This window comes from Entelurus aequoreus, linkage group LG05 (genome assembly GCF_033978785.1).
Source record: "Entelurus aequoreus isolate RoL-2023_Sb linkage group LG05, RoL_Eaeq_v1.1, whole genome shotgun sequence".
NCBI lineage: Eukaryota > Metazoa > Chordata > Actinopteri > Syngnathiformes > Syngnathidae > Entelurus > Entelurus aequoreus.
In genome coordinates this window covers 84142118-84166500 of record NC_084735.1, presented here as the reverse complement: position 1 = coordinate 84166500, position 24383 = coordinate 84142118, and the positions used below count along the sequence as shown (strand labels likewise).

Sequence of the window (24383 nt, the reverse complement as noted above, 5' to 3'; positions counted from 1 at the left end):
ACATGAAGTAGTTACAGTGTATAGTATGCAAAGTCTATGTTAGCTCAAGTAGTTAGAAAGGTATAGTACACAAAGTGTCAGTTAGTGTTTAGTACACAAAGTATGTGCTACCTGAAGTAGTTACAGTGTAAACTAGGGTATACATTGTTAGGTAATATAGTACGGTAATAGTGTATAGTACGCAAAGTGTGTGTGTGTACCGTTGAGGCAGCGTCGGCGGTACTTGTGGTAGACGTGTTGCGTGAAGCCATTCTCCTTGAGCAGCTCGTGGGATGGATGCTGGAACTTGGGGAGGGACTGCGGCGTGCAGCCGACGTTACCTAAGGCAGGTGTGCCCTCTGAGGGGCTGGCGTTGGAGCTAGAGGTGGAAGAAGAGGAGAGTGAGTATGACAGTGTTAACGACAACTCAGTTAGGGGCGTCTCACCTGACGGAGGCGGTGCGGGAGCGATGCTCTCTAGAGTCCATCACCCAGCCGACGTGACACTCCATGGGCGGGTTGGAGCTGTGCCTGGTCTTCCTCTTCCTTGGCGTCTGGAATTCACCAACAAAGCATTTTTTTCTACACAAAAAGCTGTCAAACCTTTTGCGGTGACACTGGGTCGCCTTCTTACCTTGGCATCGACGGGCCGGCTTTCCTTGACCACCGGGTAGAAGCGTGGCGTCAGGGCGGGGTCCTTCCGGTGAGGCGTGCGCGGGGTTCTGGGTGTGCGGGCACTGCGGTAGTTGGGTGAGTCGGGCACGGTCGTCGGGAGCGATCGCGCTATTGTCGAAGGCTCCGGGGCGCCGAAAAGTTTGTTTGCCAAAGCATCGGTTGGAACTGAGGACGCAAGCCAAGTAAAGGTCAGCACTTCCTGTCAACATGCTTTGATTAGATTGTGCGTTCTTACTCTGCTGGGGTTGTGGGGGTCCGGGGGGCACTTCCTGGTTGGGGTCGACGGGTGGTTCAGGGGTCAGGCAGTCAAACTCTTCGCGGCTGATCAGGTGAACCTTCTTGAAGTTCTCCACCTCTTGCTGCACATGAAATGATACATAATCACAACCTGAAATATATATATATATATATATATATATATATATATATATATATATATATATATATATATATATATATATATATATATATATATATATATATATATATATATATATATATATATATATATATATATATATATATATATATATATATATATATATATATATATATATGTCTTAATTAGATTATCAAAAAAAAATAGTGCTCGATACCGTGGTAGAGCGTAATATGTGTGTGTGGGAAAAAAATCACAAGACTTTCATCTCTACAGGCCTGTTTCATGAGGGTTTCCTCAATCATCAGGAGATGATGATCTCCTGATGATTGAGGAAACCCTCATGAAACAGGCCTGTAGAGATGAAAGTCTTGTGATTTTTTTCCCACACACACACATATGTATATATATATATATATATATATATATATATATATATATATATATATATATATATATATATATGTTTGGACACACCTTCTCATTCAAGGCGTGCTCTTTATTTTTATTGTTCTTTATTTTCATGACTATTTACATTGTAGATTGTCACTGAAGGCTTCAAAACTTTGAATGAACACATGTGGAGTTATGTACTTAACAAAAAAGGTGAAATAACTGAAAACATGTTTTATATTCTAGTTTCTTCAAAATTGCCACCCTTTGCTCTGATTACTGTTTTGCACACTCTTGGCATTCTCTCCATGAGCTTCAAGAGGTAGTCACCTGAAAGGGTTTTCACTTCACAGGTGCCATAGTTTTGATGCCCTCAGTGACAATCTACAATGTAAATAAATAGTCATGAAAATAAAGAAAATGCATTGTAATGAGGTGTGTCCAAAATATTTTGGCCTGTACTGTATTATATATATATCCATTTACTACCGTGTATATATATATACCGTATTTTTCGGACTATAAGTCGCAGGTTTTTTTCATAGTTTGGCTGGCCGGGGGTGCGACTTATACTCGGGAGCAACTTATGTGTGAAAGTATTAACACATTACCGTAAAATATCAAATAATATTATTTAGCTCATTCACGTAAGAGACTAGACGTATAAGATTTCATGGGATTTAGCGATTAGGAGTGACAGATTGTTTGCTAAACGTAGAGCATGTTCTATATGTTATAGTTATTTGAATGACTCTTACCATAATATGTTACGTTAACATACCAGGCACCTTCTCAGTTGGTTATTTATGCCTCATATAACGTACACTTATTCAGCCTGTTGTTCACTATTCTTTATTTATTTTAAATTGCCTTTCAAATGTCTATTCTTGGTGTTGGCTTTTATCAAATAAATTTCCCCCAAAAATGCGACTTATACTCCAGTGCGACTTATATATGTTTTTGTCCTTTTTCATTATGCATTTTCGGCCGGTGCGACTTATACTCCGGAGCGACTTATAGTACGGTATATATATATATATATATATATATATATATATATATATATATATATATATATATATATATATATATATATATATATATATATATATATATATATATATATATATATATATATAAACATATATATGTATATGTGTATATACACATACATATATATTTTTTTAATCGATTAAGAATTGTTACAATTCTTAATCGATTAAAAAAAATAATCTTAAATCGATGTATTTATTTATTTATTTTTCAAAGAGTCCTGTCCAGCCACTCCGACAAATCATATTGTTGATATATATGCCCCATATTTGCTGTAAGGAGAAGTGTTGGATTCTTGTTGCCTTATTTGTATTTGACTTTGTTTGGGAAGCAAACAAAACAAAACCAGTTTTCTTTGAAGTAATATAGAAATGTATCAGAGCTGTTATCTATTTTATGGAGGGATGTAGTTAATCATAGAACTGGCATCCAATGTTATTAAAAAAGAATTGATAATCGTTTTGAATCGGGAATCTATTCTGAATCGAATCGTTACAGCGAAGAATCGAATCACGTCGTGCCCAAAGATTCACAGCCCTACTAAATACACTAAATACACACACACAGTCTCTTCAAAATAGTCATTATTTTACTAAAATAGGGACTTTTGTCGAGGATAGAACCAATGATTTATGTTTACATTGTTTCTTAAGGGGAACTATGCTGCACTATACAAACTTTTCCATTTACGAACCATGTTCAAGAACCAATGAGCTTCGTAAATCGAGGTTCCACTGTACTTGAAGTAGACATGAAATATAAAATATATATTCTTTCAATTAAACTGCAAATATCCAATAAGAAAATTATTGTTGCCAGTTGGCATTACTCCCACCTGTTTGGTTGTCTTACGCACCTTCAGATGTTTGATCGTCTTACATCAGAAGTACAACAAAAAAACATATCCAATTGCCACAAACTGTATAAATGAGATACTATTTTTGTCCCATATTGACATCTCAATTGTTGTCATAAACCCCCAGGACAGGCCTGGGCAATTATTTTGACTCGGGGTGTTGGGGGCAAATTTAGAGAAATAAATGTGTCTGGGGGCCAGTATATCTGATTTTTAGGAACACTAATACAAAACCTCACAATAATGTCGGATTGAATGCTAAAAATGTTATGACAGACCACCTTAAAATCGGAATGGAATTTAAATTTTTTTTTACTAAATGACACCCAGAATGTACATCAAAATAAAGAATGTGGAATTTACAATATTAACTATGAACGATAAAACACTGAATATTGTCAACAACATCAATCAATCAATCAATCAATCAATCAATCAATCGTTTACTTATATAGCCCTAAATCACGAGTGTCTCAATGGGCTGCACAAGCCACAACGACATCCTCGGCTCAGATCCCACATCAGGGCAAGAAAAAACTCAACCCAATGGGATGACAATGAGAAACTTTGTAGGGGACCGGAGATGTGGGGGGGATCTAACATAATAGTGGGAGTCCAGTCCATAGTGGATCCAACATAATATTGTGAGAGTCCAGTCCATAGTGGATCTAACATAATAGTGAGAGTCCAGTCCATAGTGGATCTAACATAATAGTGAGAGTCCAGTCCATAGTGGATCTAACATAATAGTGAGAGTCCAGTCCATAGTGGATCCAACATAATCGTGAGAGTCCAGTCCATAGTGGATCTAACATAATAGTGAGAGTCCAGTCCATAGTGGATCCAACATAATATTGTGAGAGTCCAGTCCATAGTGGATCTAACATAATAGTGAGAGTCCAGTCCATAGTGGATCTAACATAATAGTGGGAGTCCAGTCCATAGCGGATCCAACATAATATTGTGAGAGTCCAGTCCATAGTGGATCTAACATAATAGTGAGAGTCCAGTCCATAGTGGATCTAACATAATCGTGAGAGTCCAGTCCATAGTGGATCTAACATAATAGTGAGAGTCCAGTCCATAGTGGATCTAACATAATCGTGAGAGTCCAGTCCATAGTGGATCTAACATAATAGTGAGAGTCCAGTCCATAGTGGATCCAACATAATATTGTGAGAGTCCAGTCCATAGTGGATCTAACATAATAGTGAGAGTCCAGTCCATAGTGGATCTAACATAATATTGTGAGAGTCCAGTCCATAGTGGATCTAACATAATAGTGAGAGTCCAGTCCATAGTGGGGCCAGCAGGAGATCATCTTGATCGGAGACAGGTCAGCAGCGCAGAGACATCCCCAACTGATGCACAGATGAGTGGTCCATATATGGTACATATATATAACATATGAACGTCACCCCCCCTCTAGATCGACATATTTTACAATCAAGCGAAACACAACAAAAATGCAACAAACAGCAAAATATGAACGCGAAGGGTAAAAAACAACAACCCCCACCTACAATCTGATATATGTCTGTCCCTGACACCCGCATTTCAGGCTGGCCGCTCTGGAAACACTCTGTGGAAACGCTCCCCACCCTCAGTGCTTGGTGCCTCGTCTGAGCTGCTGTGACTTAGATTACCATAGTAACTAATTAGATTACCATAGTAACTAATCAGATTACCATAGTAACTAGTATATGATGCAAAAGCGCAGATTCCAACCATTGAAATACTGTGTATAGTTCAAGACTTACTTATTTTAAAATATCACTGCACATCATAACAGCAGCTACAGTTTCCATCGTAAAGATCTAAAAAAATTATTTGGGAATGTCTGGCGGGCCAGATTGAAAAGCTCAACGGGCCTTAATTTGCCCGGGCCTGCCAAAGGATGTAGTGAATAAATGCAGTTGAATACATGAACAATAAAACAAGCATAAGTTGGTCTATGAAGGCAACACTAACAGACCTGATCTGCAGAAGTCTTGAGATGGAGATGCAGCAACAAAACATGGCTACCAGAAACACTTGCTTCACCTTCATGTTGACGCCTCAGTGCAAACTAAAAGCGCTGACCGGCTGCGTGGCATCAACACACAAACCTGAACCTTCCATGAGGACGTCTCTTGAAAAACAACAACAATGGTTGCTGCATCCCAAAAACAAGCCTTGCGAGCAAAACGAGTCCCATCAACAAGCTCACCCTTGATGCTTCCCCACACACCTCTTCGGGTCTTTGAGTGTCCATCTTTGCCTTCGCCCTTCAGCACCAGTCAGCTCAGGCCTGGGCTGAACATGTGGGCTTTATTTACTCCAAAAAAGCTGTTCCACACGGCACTGGATGAGCGCCGGCGAGCACGAGAAGGTCTCACAAAAGAACAATTGAGAGCTCTAAAAACAAACGTCTGTTCTGCGTCGCGTTCCTGCATCCAGAAATGTCTCACGGCGTGGCGAAGTTGATAGAGTGGCCGTGCCAGCAATCGGAGGGTTGCTGGTTACTGGGGTTCAATCCCCACCTTCTACCATCCTAGTCACGTCCGTTGTGTCCTTGGGCAAGACACTTCACCCTTGCCCCTGATGGCTGCTGGTTAGCGCCTTGCATGGCAGCTCCCGCCATCAGTGTGTGAATGTGTGTGTGAATGGGTGAATGTGGAAATACTGTCAAAGCGCTTTGAGTACCTTGAAGGTAGAAAAGCGCTATACAAGTATAACCCATTTATCATTTATAACTCGAAGGAGAATAATTTTGTGCCACAGTGGAAGCGGTCATTAACAAGCAAACATGAACGCTTCACAGTTTTGAACTACAATCACTGTTATTATACGCTCTGTTATTGTAACTTTCGTTTTAATGGCTTTCAGAATCAGGCCTTTAACATTTACCGTTACAATTGGGGATGTCAGGGTATGGACATTTCTTATCCCGGTTATTGTGATTAAAATTATCAGTTATTATTGCGGTATTTTTAAATATGCATAACATTTTTAATAAGTACTAATCAGGGTCTCTGCAAGTTTCAACACGTCAAATTCAAGACTTTTTAAGACTCTTAAGACCATATTGAATATAATTTAAGACCTTTTCATACCCATACGGACAAAAAAGTACAAAGAAAGAAATATAATTCATTTTGGCACTCTAAGTGTATGAATTCATTCACTGCTATTTTACATTGGAAAACAAAATGGTTAAACTAACTAAATACACCATTTTAAGTCTATCTGATAGCTCAGTTACAGCTCTTTTTATTACCAAATATGTGTTTTATGTTGCACGATTGCACCAAGAAAAATTCCTAGTTTGTGAACCCGTTCTCAAACAATGGCAATAAAACTATTCTGATTCTGAGAAACGTCTCTTTTGTAAACAAATTTAAAAAATATTAGCAAACATCACAACGGCCATTTTTTATATTAACCATAGATGTGTTTTCTGTCAAAAAGCGCAGTGTGCGTCATATCAAGAGTTTTCATGTGACAACAACAAGCAGGACGTCAGCAACGGTAGAGGAAAGCACAACAATATATTGTCTGTAAAAGGGACTGCTAGCATCTCGGCTAAAGCTAAATGGTTAACTTTTGCAGTGTTTTTGCACACCGATAAAAAACATCTCCAGTACTACTATTGCAAGGGTGTCAAACTCATTTTGGATCGGGAGCCACATGGAGAAAAATCTACTTCCAAGTGGGCCGGACTGGTAAAATCAAGGTACGATAACTTAAAAAGAAAGACAACTTCAGATTGTTTTCTTTTGTTTAAAAATAGAACAAGCACATTCTGAACATTTACAAATCATAATGTTGTTGGGTTTTTTTTACGCTTACGTGTTGCGGTTAATAGTATTCTATCTTTTTCGTTATTTATACTTTCTGAATAAATGATGTGATAATGTTCATCAGTCAACTCATTGGTGTTAATTTTCAATGCATCAAAATAAATAAAAAAATATCAAAATCAAATTACAGGATGTTATTAATGTAGTTTGCTCATTTTCCTCGACTGGTGCACTAACATGTGTTTTTATTTTTTTATATATTTTTTTTTTACATGTGTTGCATAATCTACAAAGATACAAAGAATTGCTATTGCGACATCTAGTGGACAAATTTAGAACAGCAGTTTCTTTCATTCAAAAATTTCGGCTCATTTTTATACTTAGCAAACTCATCCCGCGGGCCGGATAGAACCTGTTCGCGGGCCGTATGTTTGACACCCCTGTACTACTGTATCTGAACAAAGTTGTGAAAAAGAGTGCAGACAGAGATTTACTAAAAGGAAAGAAGGCGATCAGGGCTTGCAAGCCTCAAACAAAATTTGGATGTGAATAATGTGGATAACCTTCGAATTTGCTCAGCTCATTTTGTATCTGGTAGGTAAGAATACTTGTTTACCTGTTTTTTAAAACATGTTGCTAACAAACAAGGACTACTTTTTTATTTAAACATGAAAAGATGACATTTGCAAATCTTTGCTTTCCTCGCCCCACAATAAATTGAGTGTAAACACTAAACAGACAACCTTTATAGCTTTTAATGTCACTTGCTGTATAAACTTATGAAATATTAGACATTAGAAGCTAAATAATATAAGACAATTATAGTTTTTTTATCATTTCACTGCTTTGAGTACACTACTACCAGATAAATTAGTGTGTACTTACTGTATGTAATAGTATAATTTCACTAGTAAACATCTCATATTGATCTGCTTCAAATGGTGCCACTTTACCCACAATGCACTCCTTTGTGGGGTTCAGTTGATCCTTGTATAGTTGTGCAAGTGTTTGTGGCGTTTCAGCATCTTTAGACACTGACTTATCCCAGATTTTTGACTTTTACGTTTACATACGCTTCCCTCCTCGATGGCACCACATCAATCCTTAACACTTTATACGTTTCCATCCACCGGCTTCAAACTTGCATTCAATTGATGGTTCTGGAGCCACAAATTGTTGAACTTGCACTTACCCATCTTATGCAAGTCAGTCGGCTTTGCTGCGGGCTTTTGTGGAGTTTTCTCCGCTGCTATGCTAATTGTAACAACACACCGCAGTGCACTCAAAGCACACCAGCTGGTGGTGTGCGATAAATTCTGACTCGGCAGCACAGGTAGACTACCTTAGTTTTCTTTTTTAGTTGCGTTATATTTAAGACCTTTTATGAGATTTTAGGATAATTGTAGACATATTAAGGCCTTAAATACAAATTGTTGGATTTATGACTTTTTAAGACCCCGCGGACACCCTGTGAATGATGCAGACACGTTTTTTTACTGGATACTTAAATACGCTTCCACTTTGAAGACTTTGTATGTGCAAGTAGTATGCAACTATAATTAATTGAGCCTTGTTTATATCGACAAATGTGCTGTTTTCAATGAAGTGTGTGCTTAACTGTTGTGTCACTGCTAGCTGACATGTTTGTCTCTTGTAAATGACTTCAACAGCTCTCATTAAAGAGCCTAATGACCTGAAGTCTTAAGGCAGTTGGTTTACTCACTATTTCAGCACAATCTCTCACACCATCCAGCTCAATAGACTATCCTCCATCGGCATTAGACCGCTAACCTCAGCTGGTTTCACTCGTATCTCTCAAGGAGGAAAACTGACAACAAAAATAAAGAGGATAACTTCTATTGGCACCAAGAAAATTAGGAAAATCAAGACTATATTTCCTGCAATTGGGTGCATTTCGACACTATATTTTACCTTTAGATTTATTGTCATCTACCAACATATTTTAGTTCACTTTTTGACAATTACATGTCCAATTTAATGTACCACACAAATGTTTTTTTTTAGTAATTCACTAACCTTATTATCATTGAAAATGTAATGTTAAATTCTAAAACATGCATGCAAAATTTTTCCAACAAAGTTCTAAAGCTTAGTGATGTATCAGATTTTAGGTGGGTTTTTTTTTTACCCTTTGCGTTAATATTTCGCTGTGTTTGTTGCATTTCGCTTGACTGTAAAAATATGTCGATCGAGAGGGGGTGTGACATTCATATGTTGTCAATATTCAGTGTTTTATCGTTCATAGTTAATATTGTAAATCCCACATTCTTTATTTTCATGTACATTCTGGGTGTCTCATTCAGTAAAACAATTAAAATTCCATTCTGTTTTTAAGACATTATTGTGAGGTTTTGTATTAGTGTTCCTAAAAATCAGATATACCGGCCCCCAGACATTTTTTTCTCAAAATTTGGCCCCACCGAGTCAAAATAATTGCCCAGGCCTGGTCTACAACTTGTAATCATCCAAATAGCGAACACAGGCGACAACAAGTAAGCTAGCCAGATGATGCTAACTATGCTAACTAGCGAGCTTGATTCGGCACCCCTGTCCTGCAATTTAGTGCGGCGTTTAGACAAAAGGAACAGCAAGTACAAGCAGTGAGCGTTCCACTAATTTTGATTAGATCCTTTTTTTTTTTTTTTTTTTACATAATTCACCCACGGAACTTTTATTGTTAGAATTACGTTTGGACGGGTCTTCACAAGACACATTTGTGGTGTTGTGTGTGGCGCTATAACAGGGGTCGGCAACCCGCGGCTCCGGAGCCGCATGCGGCTCTTTGACCACCCTGCGCTATAAGAAAACAAAGTTAGCACCATCTTTTGACACTCCTCCATTCTTACATGCTACAATATTTCATTAAAAAAAATGCAGAATGGATATTTTGATGCGAGAATGAATGTTTAAAAACGCGGACATTTCACATGCCTGCATTTAGCTTGTCGACGTGCCTTGTTGCAAGCGGACAATTAAAGAGGGATGGGATCGGTTTGAGGGGGAGGAGCATAAAGTATATTTGCGTTATGCTGGTTGCAAAATACTTTTAAAAAATGAAGTTCATTGTGAGAACGTTGCAGACCAGACTGGTTCTGAGGCACGGTAGCGGAGTTCATTGCATTTTATTTCTTGAAATGGCCTCACCTTGATGGTGGCGTACTCCGGCTCGTACGTGTCGTCGCACAGGTCCTTCTCGTAGTAGAAGAGGCCGTCGTTGATCACCTTGACCAGCTCGCTGGAGAGCTTAGCGCGTGACGTGTGGTGTCCCGTGCGGTCGCCGCCCGGGTGCTTCCTCAGGTAGGGAGGCGTCTGCGTAACGATCAGGATCTTGTTGACGTCGTGGTCGTCGATCTCGCCGTCCGTGTCCTCGTCGGACCAGTCGGTGAAGGTGTTGCGCCGACCGTCCATCTGCTCCATCTCCTCGTCGAACATAAAGTCCAGCTCCTCGGGCTCGTCCTGCTCGCCGCCGTCCTGATTAGACAACTAGTTGGATCAGTTTGTCTTTAAAAAGGCGATCATGTGGTGCCTTCTTCACCTTATTTCCTGGTGTGGCAGGAGAAGGGGAGGAGCCACAATGAGGCAGTGGTGAGCGGTTCGAGTCTTCCTTTTCCTTCTGCTGCTGCAAGGAGGGCGTCTGCGTTAAGAGCACGGGAGGCGGAAGATGATGACGGAATGACAATGAGTTGAAAATGAGGACAGGATCGCGAGCAGGCATGAGTGAACATGGTGGGAATGTTTTCTCTGCGCTTACCTTGGGTCTGGCTGGCGAAGGTCTGGGCCTCTTCTTGACCTCTATCCAGGACTCGGAGTCCAGATCAGGTAGGCTGGCGGAGAGGCCCTTGGGCATCGTCTTAAGGTTGGAAGGCGTGTCAGAGTCGTGTTTGGGTGTAGGCTTCATGAGCGTCGAGGCCCTGGGAGAACCTGTGGACGCCACGGAGGACAACAGAATGTTTCGTTTAATAGTAATACACTAAATAGTATATTCATATTAGGGTGGTATGATATTCTGGCACTAATAAAGTATTACAGTACTAGTGAATAAAAAAGGTACCACACTGCCTTTGAAAAATACCGGTAACAGAAGAGGGAGAATGGACACATTTTGGCTTAAAAATTAACGATAAAAGGTGATGCTACTAAGCGCTGCTAACATCTGCCCACAGTGTTTTAGCTACTTCTAAATCACTTATTTTTGTCTTGATGGCGACAAATAAACTAAGTTACTTACAAATATCATTCCTGTAGGACGAGGAATGGCTAAACATGCTTTACTACACACCGTAGGATACAATAGCTAACCGCTAACAGGAAGATAGTGCTACTGAATGTAAACAAATGGATGGATCTATGGTGGGCGGGGTTGGGGGGGCGGGGTTTGGTGGTAGCGGGGGTGTATATTGTAGCATCCCGGAAGAGTTAGTGCTGCAAGGGGTTCTGGGTATTTGTTCTGTTGTGTTACGGTGCGGATGTTCTCCCCGAAATGTGTTTGTCATTCCTGTTTGGTGTGGGTTCACAGTGTGGCGCATATTTGTAACAGTGTTAAAGTTGTTTATACAGCCACCCTCAGTGTGACCTGTATGGCTGTTGATCAAGTATGGCTTGCATTCACTTATGTGTGTGTAAAAGCCGCATATATTATGTGACTGGGCCGGCACGCTGTTTGTAAGGAGGAAAAGCGGACGTGACGACAAGTTGTAGAGGACGCTAAAGGCAGTGCCTTTAAGGCACGCCCCCGATATTGTTGTCTGGGTGAAAATCGGGAGAAATTCGGGGGAATGGTTGCCCCGGGAGATTTTCGGGAGGGGCACTGAAATTCGGGAGTCTCCTGGGAAAATCGGGAGGGTTGGCAAGTATGCCCTACGTCCGTGTTTTACCGGATATATACCGCTCCGTACAGCGGTGTTTTAAAAAGTCATTAATTTTACTTTTTGAAACCGATACCGATAGTTTCCGATATTACATTTTAAAGCATTTATCAGCCGATATTATCGGACATCTCTAATCGATACTCAAATTTGTAATATCACCCAAAACGTATGTAAAGTGTCCAAATCACAGAATAATAAGTGATCTAGGGCTGCAACAACTAATCGATTGAATCGATTACCAAAATAGTTGGCGATTAATTTAGTCATCGATTCGTTGGAACTATGCTATGCGCATGCGCGGAGGCTTTTTTTTTTTTTTTTTTGTAATTTAAAAAAAAAAAAAAATTGTTGTTTTTTTTTGTTTTATAAACCTTTATTTATAAACTGCAACATTTACAAACAGCTGAGAAACAATAATCAAAATAAGTACAAAAACAGTACAAAACAGCGCCAGGGCGGCGCTGAGGCTACGTCTCATGAGGTGGCGTAAGCTAGCCAATGATGTGTCATGTGCAGCTCACGTGATAACGGCGTCTCCTTTGCTGGAAAAATTTGAAAAATGGCGCAGGAAAACACTACAGATAGTTCAGCAGAAAAACATCTTGAGGTTATTGCTTCAATGGAGAAAAGTGTACGACCTAAGTCGTCAAAAGTGTGGGAATACTTCACTTTAAAGACTTCAAAGAAGACCGTTTCCTGCAAAATGGCACGGAAGTACAACATTGCTTCAGGAGCACCTGAAGAAGAAACATGTTGGAGCCATGGATGAAGGGAGGAACTCACAGTACGTAACTTTTTAAGTCCATAGTGGCAACAGGCTTTCATGAGTTCAGCTTTTTTGTGAGTAACGTTAAAGTTATGCCTTTGTTGCAACGCGGGGCTGATAATGTGTCTCCGGCACATTTGACTCCGTTTTGAGAGAGAAAACGCACGGTTACCAATTTGGAAATAAACGTAACGGACAGAAATATCTCAGGTTGGTTTCATAATGGATCAATGTAGCCGGGCTGATAAAGCTATATAAATATATTTAGATTTGAGTAACGCTTTAGTATAACTAAACGTTATGAAGGTGCTGGAATATTTCATGCTATTATTCAGAGGCAGCCTAAAATGAATCCTTTATTATTCACAACAGAAACGTGTACAATATCTGATTCAGTTCTGATGAGTTAGTATGCTGCACCCCCAATGTCCACAACATGGTGCCAGTATGCTGGTTTTTTTCAATAAAATACTGGAAAGGATAGAAATGTAGTTTGTCTCTTTTATCCGATTATTAATCGAAGTAATAATCGACAGATTAATCGATTATCAAATTAATCGTTAGTTGCAGCCCTAAAGTGATCGTTACATTTTAACAGAAGTGTGGATAGAACATGTTCTTTTCTTCTTAAGAAAAACTATTTTCAAAAGATTTAAACCATTCCTCATCGCCAAAGTCGACAGTTCAAGTTACTGCTCGACCGCGCTTCCTTTGACACAAGGATTTAAAGTAGAAAAGAAAGGATATTATTTCTTTATATCTGGAAGGGTCCACAAATTAAGCGTTAATCTGTGAAAGACAATGTTGGACTTATTCGTGCATCACTAAGTAACGTATTTGACTGACATTAACAAGCGTCGTATTGCTGTGATCACGATGATAATGAGAAAAAGGATAAGTCCAGTTGTTGCAGCTGATTTCCTGGTACAAATATTTGGCTGTCATCTACAATTCATGTCTGCAGTTGTTTTTAATGGTATGAAGTTCATATTCTGTCTCAATGTTTAGCTAAACTTCCATGTTGCTAAGCAACGTTTGCTTTCCAACCATATTTAGCCATATCAAGTGCTGTTGAGTCTACGAGAGATTTATTAATACTATTAAGGATATTTTTGTTGATGCTAATGAATAACACCAAAGAATGTGGTCATCTGTGTCCATTAATTTGGCTTTCCTGCACAACAACTACTAAGCTTTTAGTTTCTGCTATGACAATAGACAATGAAAATTGGGTAGATTGGACCAACAAGCACAACATATATTACCAGGACTTTAACATGACATTAGTTTATTTCCACAATCAGAGGTCTTATAAAACCTAAACATTTTTTTAAAGAACACAAACTTTGGTTATCTCTTGTCCTTTCTTACGCTTAGTTCTGCTCTCAAACACTACTTGTATAGTAAAGAATAAACGTCATTGCATCACAAAGTTTCTCAAACAAATCAAATGTTCAAACAATCATTCGTTCTCAGGATTGGACTGTGCACCTTACCTCCTTTTGCACTATTGTTCTTTTCTTTCCTGCCTATGTTTTGCATATTTTATAGACTGATACTTGAGTTGCTTTTAATCTCATAGTACCTGTGTATAGTGACAATAAAAGTCATTCTATTCTATTTTACAAAGTGATCGCTGCAAACACGAACATGGACTGACTGTACTCCACAAGATGAAAGCAACATGTTTGAGAGCCATTTCCCTCTACGCACTTTTGTAATTTCCCTGACTTTAATCCCTTTATGCACCACTTCTTTCGGGACTTTATAAAAGGTCTTTCCTATCTTTCAATTAAATGCTTGGAACAGCACAGCAATTTTGACTCGAACTCTTTACTTACTAATGCATCTTCCACTTAATTCTTTGAAGCTTGTTTGTCCTCCATCTGCATTACACCGCAACGAAGCAAAGCAGACGTGACGCCATATGCAACCCAGCAATAGCGATCTTAGCTACTGTGTAGCTGCTAGTAGCCTATAGCCTACCATGTTTATCTTTTGCAAATGACAAGTAAACGCGCTGCAGGATCGCTTGTATCCAAGTTTATATCGGACATTTTACATACAAGCCCATATAATCCTATTCTTGTTGGTTTGCTGATATTGGACTGTTGTTAAGACAACCTAAAATTCAAACATTTCTCTAAAATCCGTGTTTTTGACTTGTGCCTGTGGTACAAAGATTAGGTCTTAGTGAAACGCCACGTCTAAATTAAGCTGTTCAACCACCAAAGTGACTCATCCAAATGTTAGCTAAGAAATCAGGGCTGTGATCTTTGGGCAACACACAATTCGATTCAGCGATTCTTGATTCAAAAGCTATACTTTTTTATAACGTTGGGTGCCAGTTCTATGATTAACTACATTCCTCCATTAAATAGATAAACAACTCTGATAAATTTCTATATTACTTGAAAGAAAAAAAATGGTTTGACATTTATTTATATATATATACACTACCGTTCAAAAGTTTGGGGTCACCCAAACAATTTTGTGGAATAGCCTTCATTTCTAAGAACAAGAATAGACTGTCGAGTTTCAGATGAAAGTTCTCTTTTTCTGGCCATTTTGAGCGTTTAATTGACCCCACAAATGTGATGCTCCAGAAACTCAATCTGCTCAAAGGAAGATCAGTTTTGTAGCTTCTGTAACGAGCTAAACTGTTTTCAGATGTGTGAACATGATTGCACAAGGGTTTTCTAATCATCAATTAGCCTTCTGAGCCAATGAGCAAACACATTGTACCGTTAGAACAGTGTTTTTCAACCACTGTGCCGCGGCACACTAGTGTGCCGTGAGATACAGTCTGGTGTGCCGTGAGATACAGTCTGGTGTGCCGTGGGAAATGATCTCATTTCACCTATTTGGGTTAAAAATATTTTTTGCAAAGCAGTAATTATAATCTGCAAATGATGTGTTGTTGTTGAGTGTCGGTGCTGTCTAGAGCTTGGCAGAGTAACCGTGTAATACTCTTCCATATCAGTAGGTGGCAGCCGGTAGCTAATAGCTTTTTAGATGTCGGAAACAGCGGGAGGCAGTGTGCAGGTAAAAAGGTGTCTAATGCTTAAACCAAAAATAAACAAAAGGTGAGTGCCCCTAAGAAAAGACATTGAAGCCTAGGGAAGGCTATGCATAACGAAACTAAAACTGAACTGGCTACAATGTAAACAAAAACAGAATGCTGGACGACAGCAAAGACTTACTGTGGAGCAAAGACGGCGTCCACAAAGTACATCCGAACATGACATGACAATCAACAATGTCCCCACAGAGAAGGATAAAAACAACTGAAATATTCTTGACTGCTAAAACAAAGTAGATGCGGGAAATATCGCTCAAAGGAAGACATGAAACTGCTACAGGAAAATACCAAAAAAAGAGAAAAAGCCACCAAAATAGGAGCGCAAGACAAGAACTAAAACACTACACACAGGAAAACAGCAATAAACTCCAAATAAGTCAGGGTGTGATGTGACAGGTGGTGACAGTACACCTACTTTGAGACAAGAGCTATAGTGATGCATGCTTGGTTATGCTTTGGATTCATATCCAACACTTGCGACAACGACTTTTTACTGTCAACTGAGTTTCGTTTTTTAATGATTTCTGATGGTGGTGTGCCTCCGCATTTTTTCAACGCAAAAAATGTGCCTTGGCTCAAAAAAGGTTGAAAAACACTGCGTTAAAACACTGGAGTGATAGTTTCTGGAAATGGGCCTCTATACACCTATGTAGATATTGCACCAAAAACCAGACATTTGCAGCTAGAATAGTCATTTACCACATTAGCAAATACATTAGAGTGTATTTCTTTAAAGTTAAGACTAGTTTAAAGTTATCTTCATTGAAAAGTACAGTGCTTTTCCTTCAAAAATAAGGACATTTCAATGTGACCCCAAACTTTTGAACGGTAGTGTATATTTTTTTTAAATACATTTTTTGAACTGATTAAGAATCGTTACACATAAGAATTGCGATTCATTTGAAAATCTTATTTTTTTTGCACCCTTATCAGAAATGCATATCCTGCTGACCTCTGGGCTCCTCCGTGATCTGTCTGGGCACAAACTCCGGGCAGTTTATGAGTTGGGAAAAATCGGTGTGGTTTGGCACAGTCAGTCCTGGGAGGGGCCACTTCTCCGGCTCCACCTTGCGTCGGATCTTCATGTCGATCAGTTCCACTACTTTGCTGTCCTTCAGAGCCTGCAGGAAGAGGATGAAGGCGTCAGTGGAATCAAGCTGTCTCATCCAGACTTTCACAACTCTTTTTTTTTCTTCTTTGCCTGCTGGGATCAGAGTTGACATTTCTCTCCAGTGATTTCATGTCAGAGAAGAGACATGATTATCTCATCATTTCCCAGCTCGTCTGATGATACATCTTTCTTGTTTAAAAACAAGTACTTCCACCAAGGAAATAAATCACATTTATAGGAATTCTTAAAGAGTCCATCACCTCATATCTGCCCACAATGGAGCCGCAGAAACACAGAAGCTCTGGTTCAACTCGCATCCCAAGTGCAGACTTCTACATGCATACCAGTCTTCAGTGTAAATAGTCAAGTAAATTCAATTATGATTAATATTGTTCGTGATTTTGTCATTGTGTTGTCAAGTCGTGTCCCATTATACCCACTTAGAAAGTGAAAGTAAAAAGGCAATGAAACATGACAATTAAGGGCTGTTTAGTTGCAGAGGGAGAATAATTCGCTGTGTACATAGTTAATAAGTTGTAATATTAATAGTGTAGTGCATATAGTTAATAAATAGTACAATTATATTAATAACTGGTTGAGCCCTCCCCAGGCATTTAAGGTAAATTATTGACCTAAGTTGTTCGGGTATACTCATACTAACAGAGTACCGCGGTACAAATTAATTACAAAATGTACTATACTGCCTTTGAAAAATAGTTACTTTTTTTCATGGACATGATGACGCCCCGTGGTGACATTTCTGGTAATATGAGCCTAGGCGCATGCTAGTCAACACACAGAGCACTTACAAGCGGAAGCCGTGTAAAGTCCATACCGTAAATTTCGGACTATAAGCCGCTACTTTTCCCCTGCGTTTTGAACCCTGCGGCTAATAAAACAATGCAGCTAATTGTGGGATTTTTCTTTACTGATGGCTATTATGCCATAGTTTAAAAAAAAACAAGCAAATCACTGAACAGGTGTTTTATTGTTGGTGCTATGGCGACATCTTTTGGACGAGTTCGCTCACTGCAGGTGCCGCAGTGTCCTTCCATTTCAGTCTTCAAGCAGTCCATAGCGTTTCAACTCGTATGGGTTCTTTATTCATCACTCCAAGCAACGTTTGTAAGTTTTACAATATAACTAAAACTGTTTATACTGACTAAACTGTCCCATGTGTGATGTCTGTAGGAGTGTTTTCACGCATATTTGCACGTGCTATCATCATGTAATGACGCTAGCGTTGTTAGCATTAGCTAATATGCTCATACGTTTACGAGTGTCTGTGTTAGTAGGGATGATGTTTGATAAGAAATTATCGAGTTCGAGTCTATTATCGAATCCTCTTATCGAACCGATTCCTTATCGATTCTCTTATCGAGTCCAGATAGGTTATTGTATATGGAAAAAAACACAATATTTGGTTTAACAAAAGCTCACTTTTATTATATAAGAAAACAATTTAATCTAAAAAATAAATATTGACTGTTACCCACCTAAAAAAAATATTTAAAAAAATTGACTGTTGTTACCCAAAGTATAGTAAGTGGGATTTTTCAGAAAAACAAATATATAAGGTAACACAAAAACAACCTGTCTCTGTGATCACTATAGGTGTATAAATAATACTAGTGTTAAATAAAATCAGTCCCTTGGGCACAAAACTGGAAATAATACAGCTCTCCAAAAAGTGCACTTCTGCTGCTATTTGACATAACTGTTTGTTATGATACTTTGACATTTTTGCACTTTATTTCTTTATTGAAAGAAAATTCTATGAATAGAAAAGTTGTTTGCAAATGTGGTTACAATGCTAAAAAATGAAAAGTTAAAGCTAAAAAAAGAAATACACTTTATTGAGTTAACATTATTTCTTTATAGGGGGAAAGCTGTTATGAGCTAGGGAATATAACAACTACACTACCCATCATGCAACGGGAGTGACGAGCATGCGCGGTAGCCCCGAAAAGTGTTGTTGCATGTTGCCACGCTGTGAAAGTAAACATCAAGAACTCAGCCAACACGCCTCGTCTGCATTATTTATAATTAGACAGACAACACATTTACAGTGTGATTTTGTTTTGTTTACAAGGAAAGAAAAACAAAAGTTGAAAAAGGGAGATCATGTCATATATGTATGTGCTGCGGTTGCTATAAGAACGTTGCGACAGCTGCCGTAAAGGAGGTGCGTTGCTATGTTTCCGGTTGGTCGTAAAAGTGTTCGTCATGTGTTTGTAGTCTGCTCAAATCTCCCAGTAAAGTTATTAATTGGATTATACCTTTTGTTTTGAACTTTATTACACCTTGGAGCACTTTTTCCAGTCCATTTTTTTCCTGCTTTCGCTATGTGCGCTTAATGACAGAGCTACGTGACTGATTTCTTGTGATGTCACACGGAGCATTTCTGGTCGGGACGGGATTCGTTCCGAGGGGTTCGAATATAGAACCAACTCTTTTTCTTTACTATAGTGGTCTCGATAACGGGTACCGGTTTTTAAAAAGGGATTCGAGTCCGAGGACTCGGTTCTTTTCTTATCGAACAACCGGGAAAACCGGTTTCGAGTATCATCCCTATGTGTTAGTATTATTAACTTTTACTATGACATTCTTTTTGTATTGTTTCAGTTTCACAAATTCCTCAATAAATTCACCAAGACGTCAGTTGAGTTATTTAATTTGTTTAGCTGATTGGAGAGCTAGCTTCCGCAGCTAGTGGGTCTATGACGATGACTTCTGTTTTGTTTGTTCAGCCGTTTTACTGCTGTGTTACAGGCACCGTTTGGAAACAATTAGAATGTAAATAAACATTTACAAAGTCTTCCCTGTGTAAATAACTAATTTTGCAATTTTTTGTAGTCCTGTTTATTTTTTTTAATAAATACATTTTGGTACCGATACAGATACCAAAATATTAGTATCGGGACAGCATGACTTTGTTGTTTACACAAGTATTTCCAATTATACATTCGATACTAAATTTTAAAAGGTTATGTGGATTCATATTAAATGTGTAAAGACATTTTTACAGGAGGGTTGTACTGAAAAGCAAGAAGTGCTAAATCTAACCCATGACTCAGAAAGGTTAATAAGGAAAAATGTGCACTTACTTCCAGAATGACGTTGAGGTCGGTGGTGAGGGCCTGCACTCTGTGGAAGCTGGCAATGAGTCCGATAGGCAGGAAGCCTTCATCGTCCATCTTCCTGCGTAGGAAGAAGTCCCGCTCCAGGTTGTCCAGGCTGAAGTAGTACTCGCTGTGGGAAGACACATTGCAGTCGTTAATATACTGCAGATTAGACCTCCAAACAAAAACGGAGCAACTTTCAGTGTCTGGCTGAGATCAGGGAAGAACAAGCTCTCTTCATTGTAGTTTTTTCAGAGAAGAGACATGGAAAACTCATCACTTCTACAGCATGAGACGAGCAACTCTTCAACTGGTCCCACTCACATCTGCCGCTTGATGTAGTCCTTCAGCAGGTCCTGGTCCACAGAGTACAGGTCGCTGCTGCTCATGTTGTCGTAGTAGTAAGTCACAGAGTTGCCCGCCTTCTGTCCGTAAGGTCCGTCTTTCATGTCGTAGGACTTGTAGCCTTGGTGGTAGTCGTAGTGGCCTGAGAGGACACGTGGAGGTAAAATATAGACTCAAAATCACAAAGCATAGATGGTACCTTGTCTTGTGTGTGACAAAGCAAAAAGAAACTAGCAAAAAGAAACTAGCAAAAAGAGAACTCCAGGAGGTGGTACAAGCAGCAGACACGACTCAACCTTCTTCCTCATTCCATCACTTGTGTTAATATTCTTCATCGCTTGCTTTGTCTGCTGCCCTCACACTCAAACTATTGCTTTCTTTTTGCTAAATTTGCCATTTCATCTGGAAAATAACATATCCTTCCCTCACCTAAGACAGTTGGTAGCGCTTTTATCAGGGACACGTGAAGACTTACAACACTAGTTTGGTGCCAAGAGTGCCACCAGGAAGGAGTTACGCAAGAATTTGTTGAAGCATCAATGCTGACCTCAGAGTTGTGAAAGTCCTCTCCAGTGGTTTTAGGTCAGAGAAGAGACATGAACAAATCATCATGTAGACAGCACGTCTGCATGTTACATCTGACGAGGAAGTGTAGACTATTGAAGGTGGAGAAACCTTATTGTTACAATTAATTAATTCATTGTTAATAACCACAGAAGCAGCTTCAAATGACCATTCTCGTCCTGATGGAAGGCATTAAAAGAAGTAAAAGTGGTGCAGTACTTGCACAAGGCCAATCGTGCCATGCTTGGGCCTACTAAAGACTTGCTTGGATTTTACGGACGTCACCTGCGGCTCACGTCCCGCCCGTTAAATGTGCGTGGTGGTCAAGCTAGATCTGGGGCCGTATTTATCAAGCTTCTTAGAATTACTCCCAAGAAGTCTGCTAAGAGCTGACTTAAGAGTAAATAAATTTTTCGCTGAAAGCTGCACTTAAAAGTTAGTTATCAAGCGTCTTACTCATACTTTCAGCGAAGTGTATGACTGAATCTTAAGTGTCACACTCAGAGCTGAATTACGACATTACAATGTGCCGTAAACGGAATTTTAGGTGACGTCATTTCTAGGGATGATGTTTGATAAGGAATTATCGAGTTCGAGTCTATTATCGAATCCTCTTATCGAACCGATTCCTTATCGATTCTCTTATCGAGTCCAGATAGGTTGTTGTATATGGGAAAAAAACACAATATTTGGTTTAACAAAAGCTCACTTTTATTATATAAGAAAAAAATAAAATCTAATAAATAAATAAATATTGACTGTTACCCACCTAAAAAAATAAAATAAAATAAATAAATATTGACTGTTGTTACCCAAAGTATATTAAGTGGGATTTTTTCAGAAAAACAAATATATACAGTAACACAAAAACAACCTGTCTCTGTGATCACTATAGGTGTATAAATAATAATATAGTGTTAAATAAAATCAGTCCCTTGGGCACAATACTGAAAATACAGCTCTCCAAAAAGTGCACTTCTGCTGCTATTTGACATAACTGTTTGTTATGATGCTTTGACATTTTTGCACTTTATTTCTTTATTGAAAGAAAATTCTATGAAGAGAAAAGTTGTTTGCAAATGTGGTTACAATGCTAAAAAATGAAAAGTTAAAGCTAAAAAAAGAAATACACTTTATTGAGTTAACATTATTTCTTTATGTGCGCCTTATAATCCGGTGTGCCTTATATATGGACCAATATTGAGCCACAAGAGGTCTCGCAACTACAGGATGCATAACGTAACCCCAGCCTCTACTGTAGTGTCTATTCTATGCGCCTTATAATGCATTGCGCCTTATATATGAACAACGTTTTAAAATAGGCCATTCATTGAAGGTGCGCCTTATAATCCGGTGCGCTTTATAGTGCGGAAAATACGGTATTTTTAACATTCATTATTTCCCATTTAAGTAATATCTTCATATTATTTGTATTTCTTAAACATGTTTGCTACAAGTGTTTAGTAAAGCACCAACTCAGCAAGTCCAAATAAAAGAAAGTAAATGTGAGTAAAACCTAAAAAAGTTAAGTTTTTACCAAAGACAGCAATCCTAAATGAATCTTTCAGCACGTACACAATGTTGACATCTATAGTTGTATTTTGATAAAGACAACAATCCTAAATGAGTTTTTCAGCAAATACACAATGTTGACATCTATAGTTGTATTTTTAAAAGGCAGCAATCATAAATGAGTTTTTCAGCAAATACACAATGTTGACATCTATAGTTGTATTTTGATAAAAATGGGAAAAAATTCCTTGATATCACTTGACAAATCTTTTTTTTTATAAAGTATAAGGAAAATGTTTACATTTAATATATTGTTCTCCTGCGCCTATAGATCAGAAATATATAATAAAATATAATAAATGTTAATCGACCGATATAAAACACCGTATTTTCCGGTCCATAGAAAAAAATGTTTTTGAAGAAAATATTTTATAAAAATATTTTTCCATATTTTAAGCGCACCGACCATAGGACGCAAATATATGCTTTGTGAAATTAGTTATTTGCACAAATATTTTGTAAATGTTTACTTACATCCCTTAATTATTGATGCCTGTAACACGGCAGTAAAGGGCTGATCAAACAAAACAGAAGTCATCGTCATGGGCCCACTAACTGTGGAAGCTAGCTTTGCAATCAGCTAAACAGACTCAGTAACTCCCCGGTGACGTTTTGGCAAATTTTTTGAGGAAACAATACAAAAAGAATGCCATTGTAAGTTCATAATACTAACACAGACACACGTAGACGTGTTAGCATACTAGCTAATGCTAACGACGCTAGCTTCATTACAATACGATAGCATGTACGAATATGCATGAAAACACCTCTATAGACGTCACACATGGGAAGGTTTAATAAGTAACAATTGTTTTAGTTATATTGTAAAACTTACAAACGTTGCTTGGCGTATCATTTAGAGCAAAAACACTACGGACGTCTTAGGGTTCAAAATCTAGGAAAAAAATAGCATCTTATAGTCCGGAATATATACTATATCGGGATACAGTTTACCGCCATATCGCCAAGCCCATTATGACTACATTCATGTGTCATATAACCCAGAAATGACAGCAATAACCTAATCAGAAGGATTCCCAATAAAAGTGGAATTATTCCACAAAGTCACAGAATTTGCAGTCAAAGAGCAGGACAGTAGTGATGCTGGGTAGTAGCAGAAGAACTTGCCTCTACCTCGGCCTCGTCCCCGGCCTCGCCCTCTGCCGCGTCCACGACCCCTGAAGCCGCCGCGAAACGGCGCCCCCTCGCTCTTCACGCTCGAGACCTCGTCGTGGTCGTCACGCCACTCCCGCTCGTACTTCTGACTGTGCCAGTCTGCAACAACAACAACAACACATCAAATACGGTTGTTATGACGACATCACATTCTCGCGGTGGCGTCCGCTTACCCCGGAGGTCGTTTCTGGCGTTGGGGGGCAGGCGAGGATTTTCGTTCTGCCTGCTGTTGTTCCTGGAGGCCGAGCGCTCCCGGGGACCCTCGGACTTGACTTCGATCATCAGGGGAACCCACTTTTGTTTGTTTGCTGTTTGAGGTCACAGAGGCAGTCTTGGTCATTACGACTGTTCTGCATTTGTTTTGAACAATGCTGCTAAGGTGGCCAGTGTTTCACATATAGTCTTGGTTTATCCGTAGCCGCTACCATGGATGGTGCGCTACCTGTTAGCCCTCCCTCAAACACATAACGCACCTGGTTGTCAGAGGAGAAGATGGAGCAGGTGGGATCAGTGTTGCCAACTTAGCGACTTTGTAGCTATATTTATGTATTTTATACATATATACATATATATATATACATATATATATATATATATATATATATATATATATATATATATATATATATATATATATATA

At 38.9% G+C, this 24383-nt stretch overlaps 1 protein-coding gene across 4 annotated transcripts in view; it reads right to left on the bottom strand.

Annotated features, from left to right (window-relative positions):
* larp1 (La ribonucleoprotein 1, translational regulator) overlaps positions 1-24383 on the bottom strand; it is a 107099-nt gene that overhangs the window by 13519 nt on the left and 69197 nt on the right. For 2 of the 4 annotated variants that reach the window (XM_062049101.1, XM_062049098.1), the window contains 12 exons: positions 23917-24051; positions 23696-23842; positions 20411-20573; positions 20072-20216; positions 16806-16974; positions 10889-11058; positions 10673-10771; positions 10282-10608; positions 889-1012; positions 613-818; positions 426-532; positions 201-358 (listed from right to left, as the gene is read on the bottom strand). In XM_062049101.1, the coding sequence (XP_061905085.1) occupies positions 201-358; positions 426-532; positions 613-818; positions 889-1012; positions 10282-10608; positions 10673-10771; positions 10889-11058; positions 16806-16974; positions 20072-20216; positions 20411-20573; positions 23696-23842; positions 23917-24051 (1950 nt within the window). The remainder of the gene's footprint in view (positions 1-200; positions 359-425; positions 533-612; positions 819-888; positions 1013-10281; positions 10609-10672; positions 10772-10888; positions 11059-16805; positions 16975-20071; positions 20217-20410; positions 20574-23695; positions 23843-23916; positions 24052-24383) is intronic. The other 2 variants (XM_062049100.1, XM_062049099.1) reach the window with 2 other exon arrangements.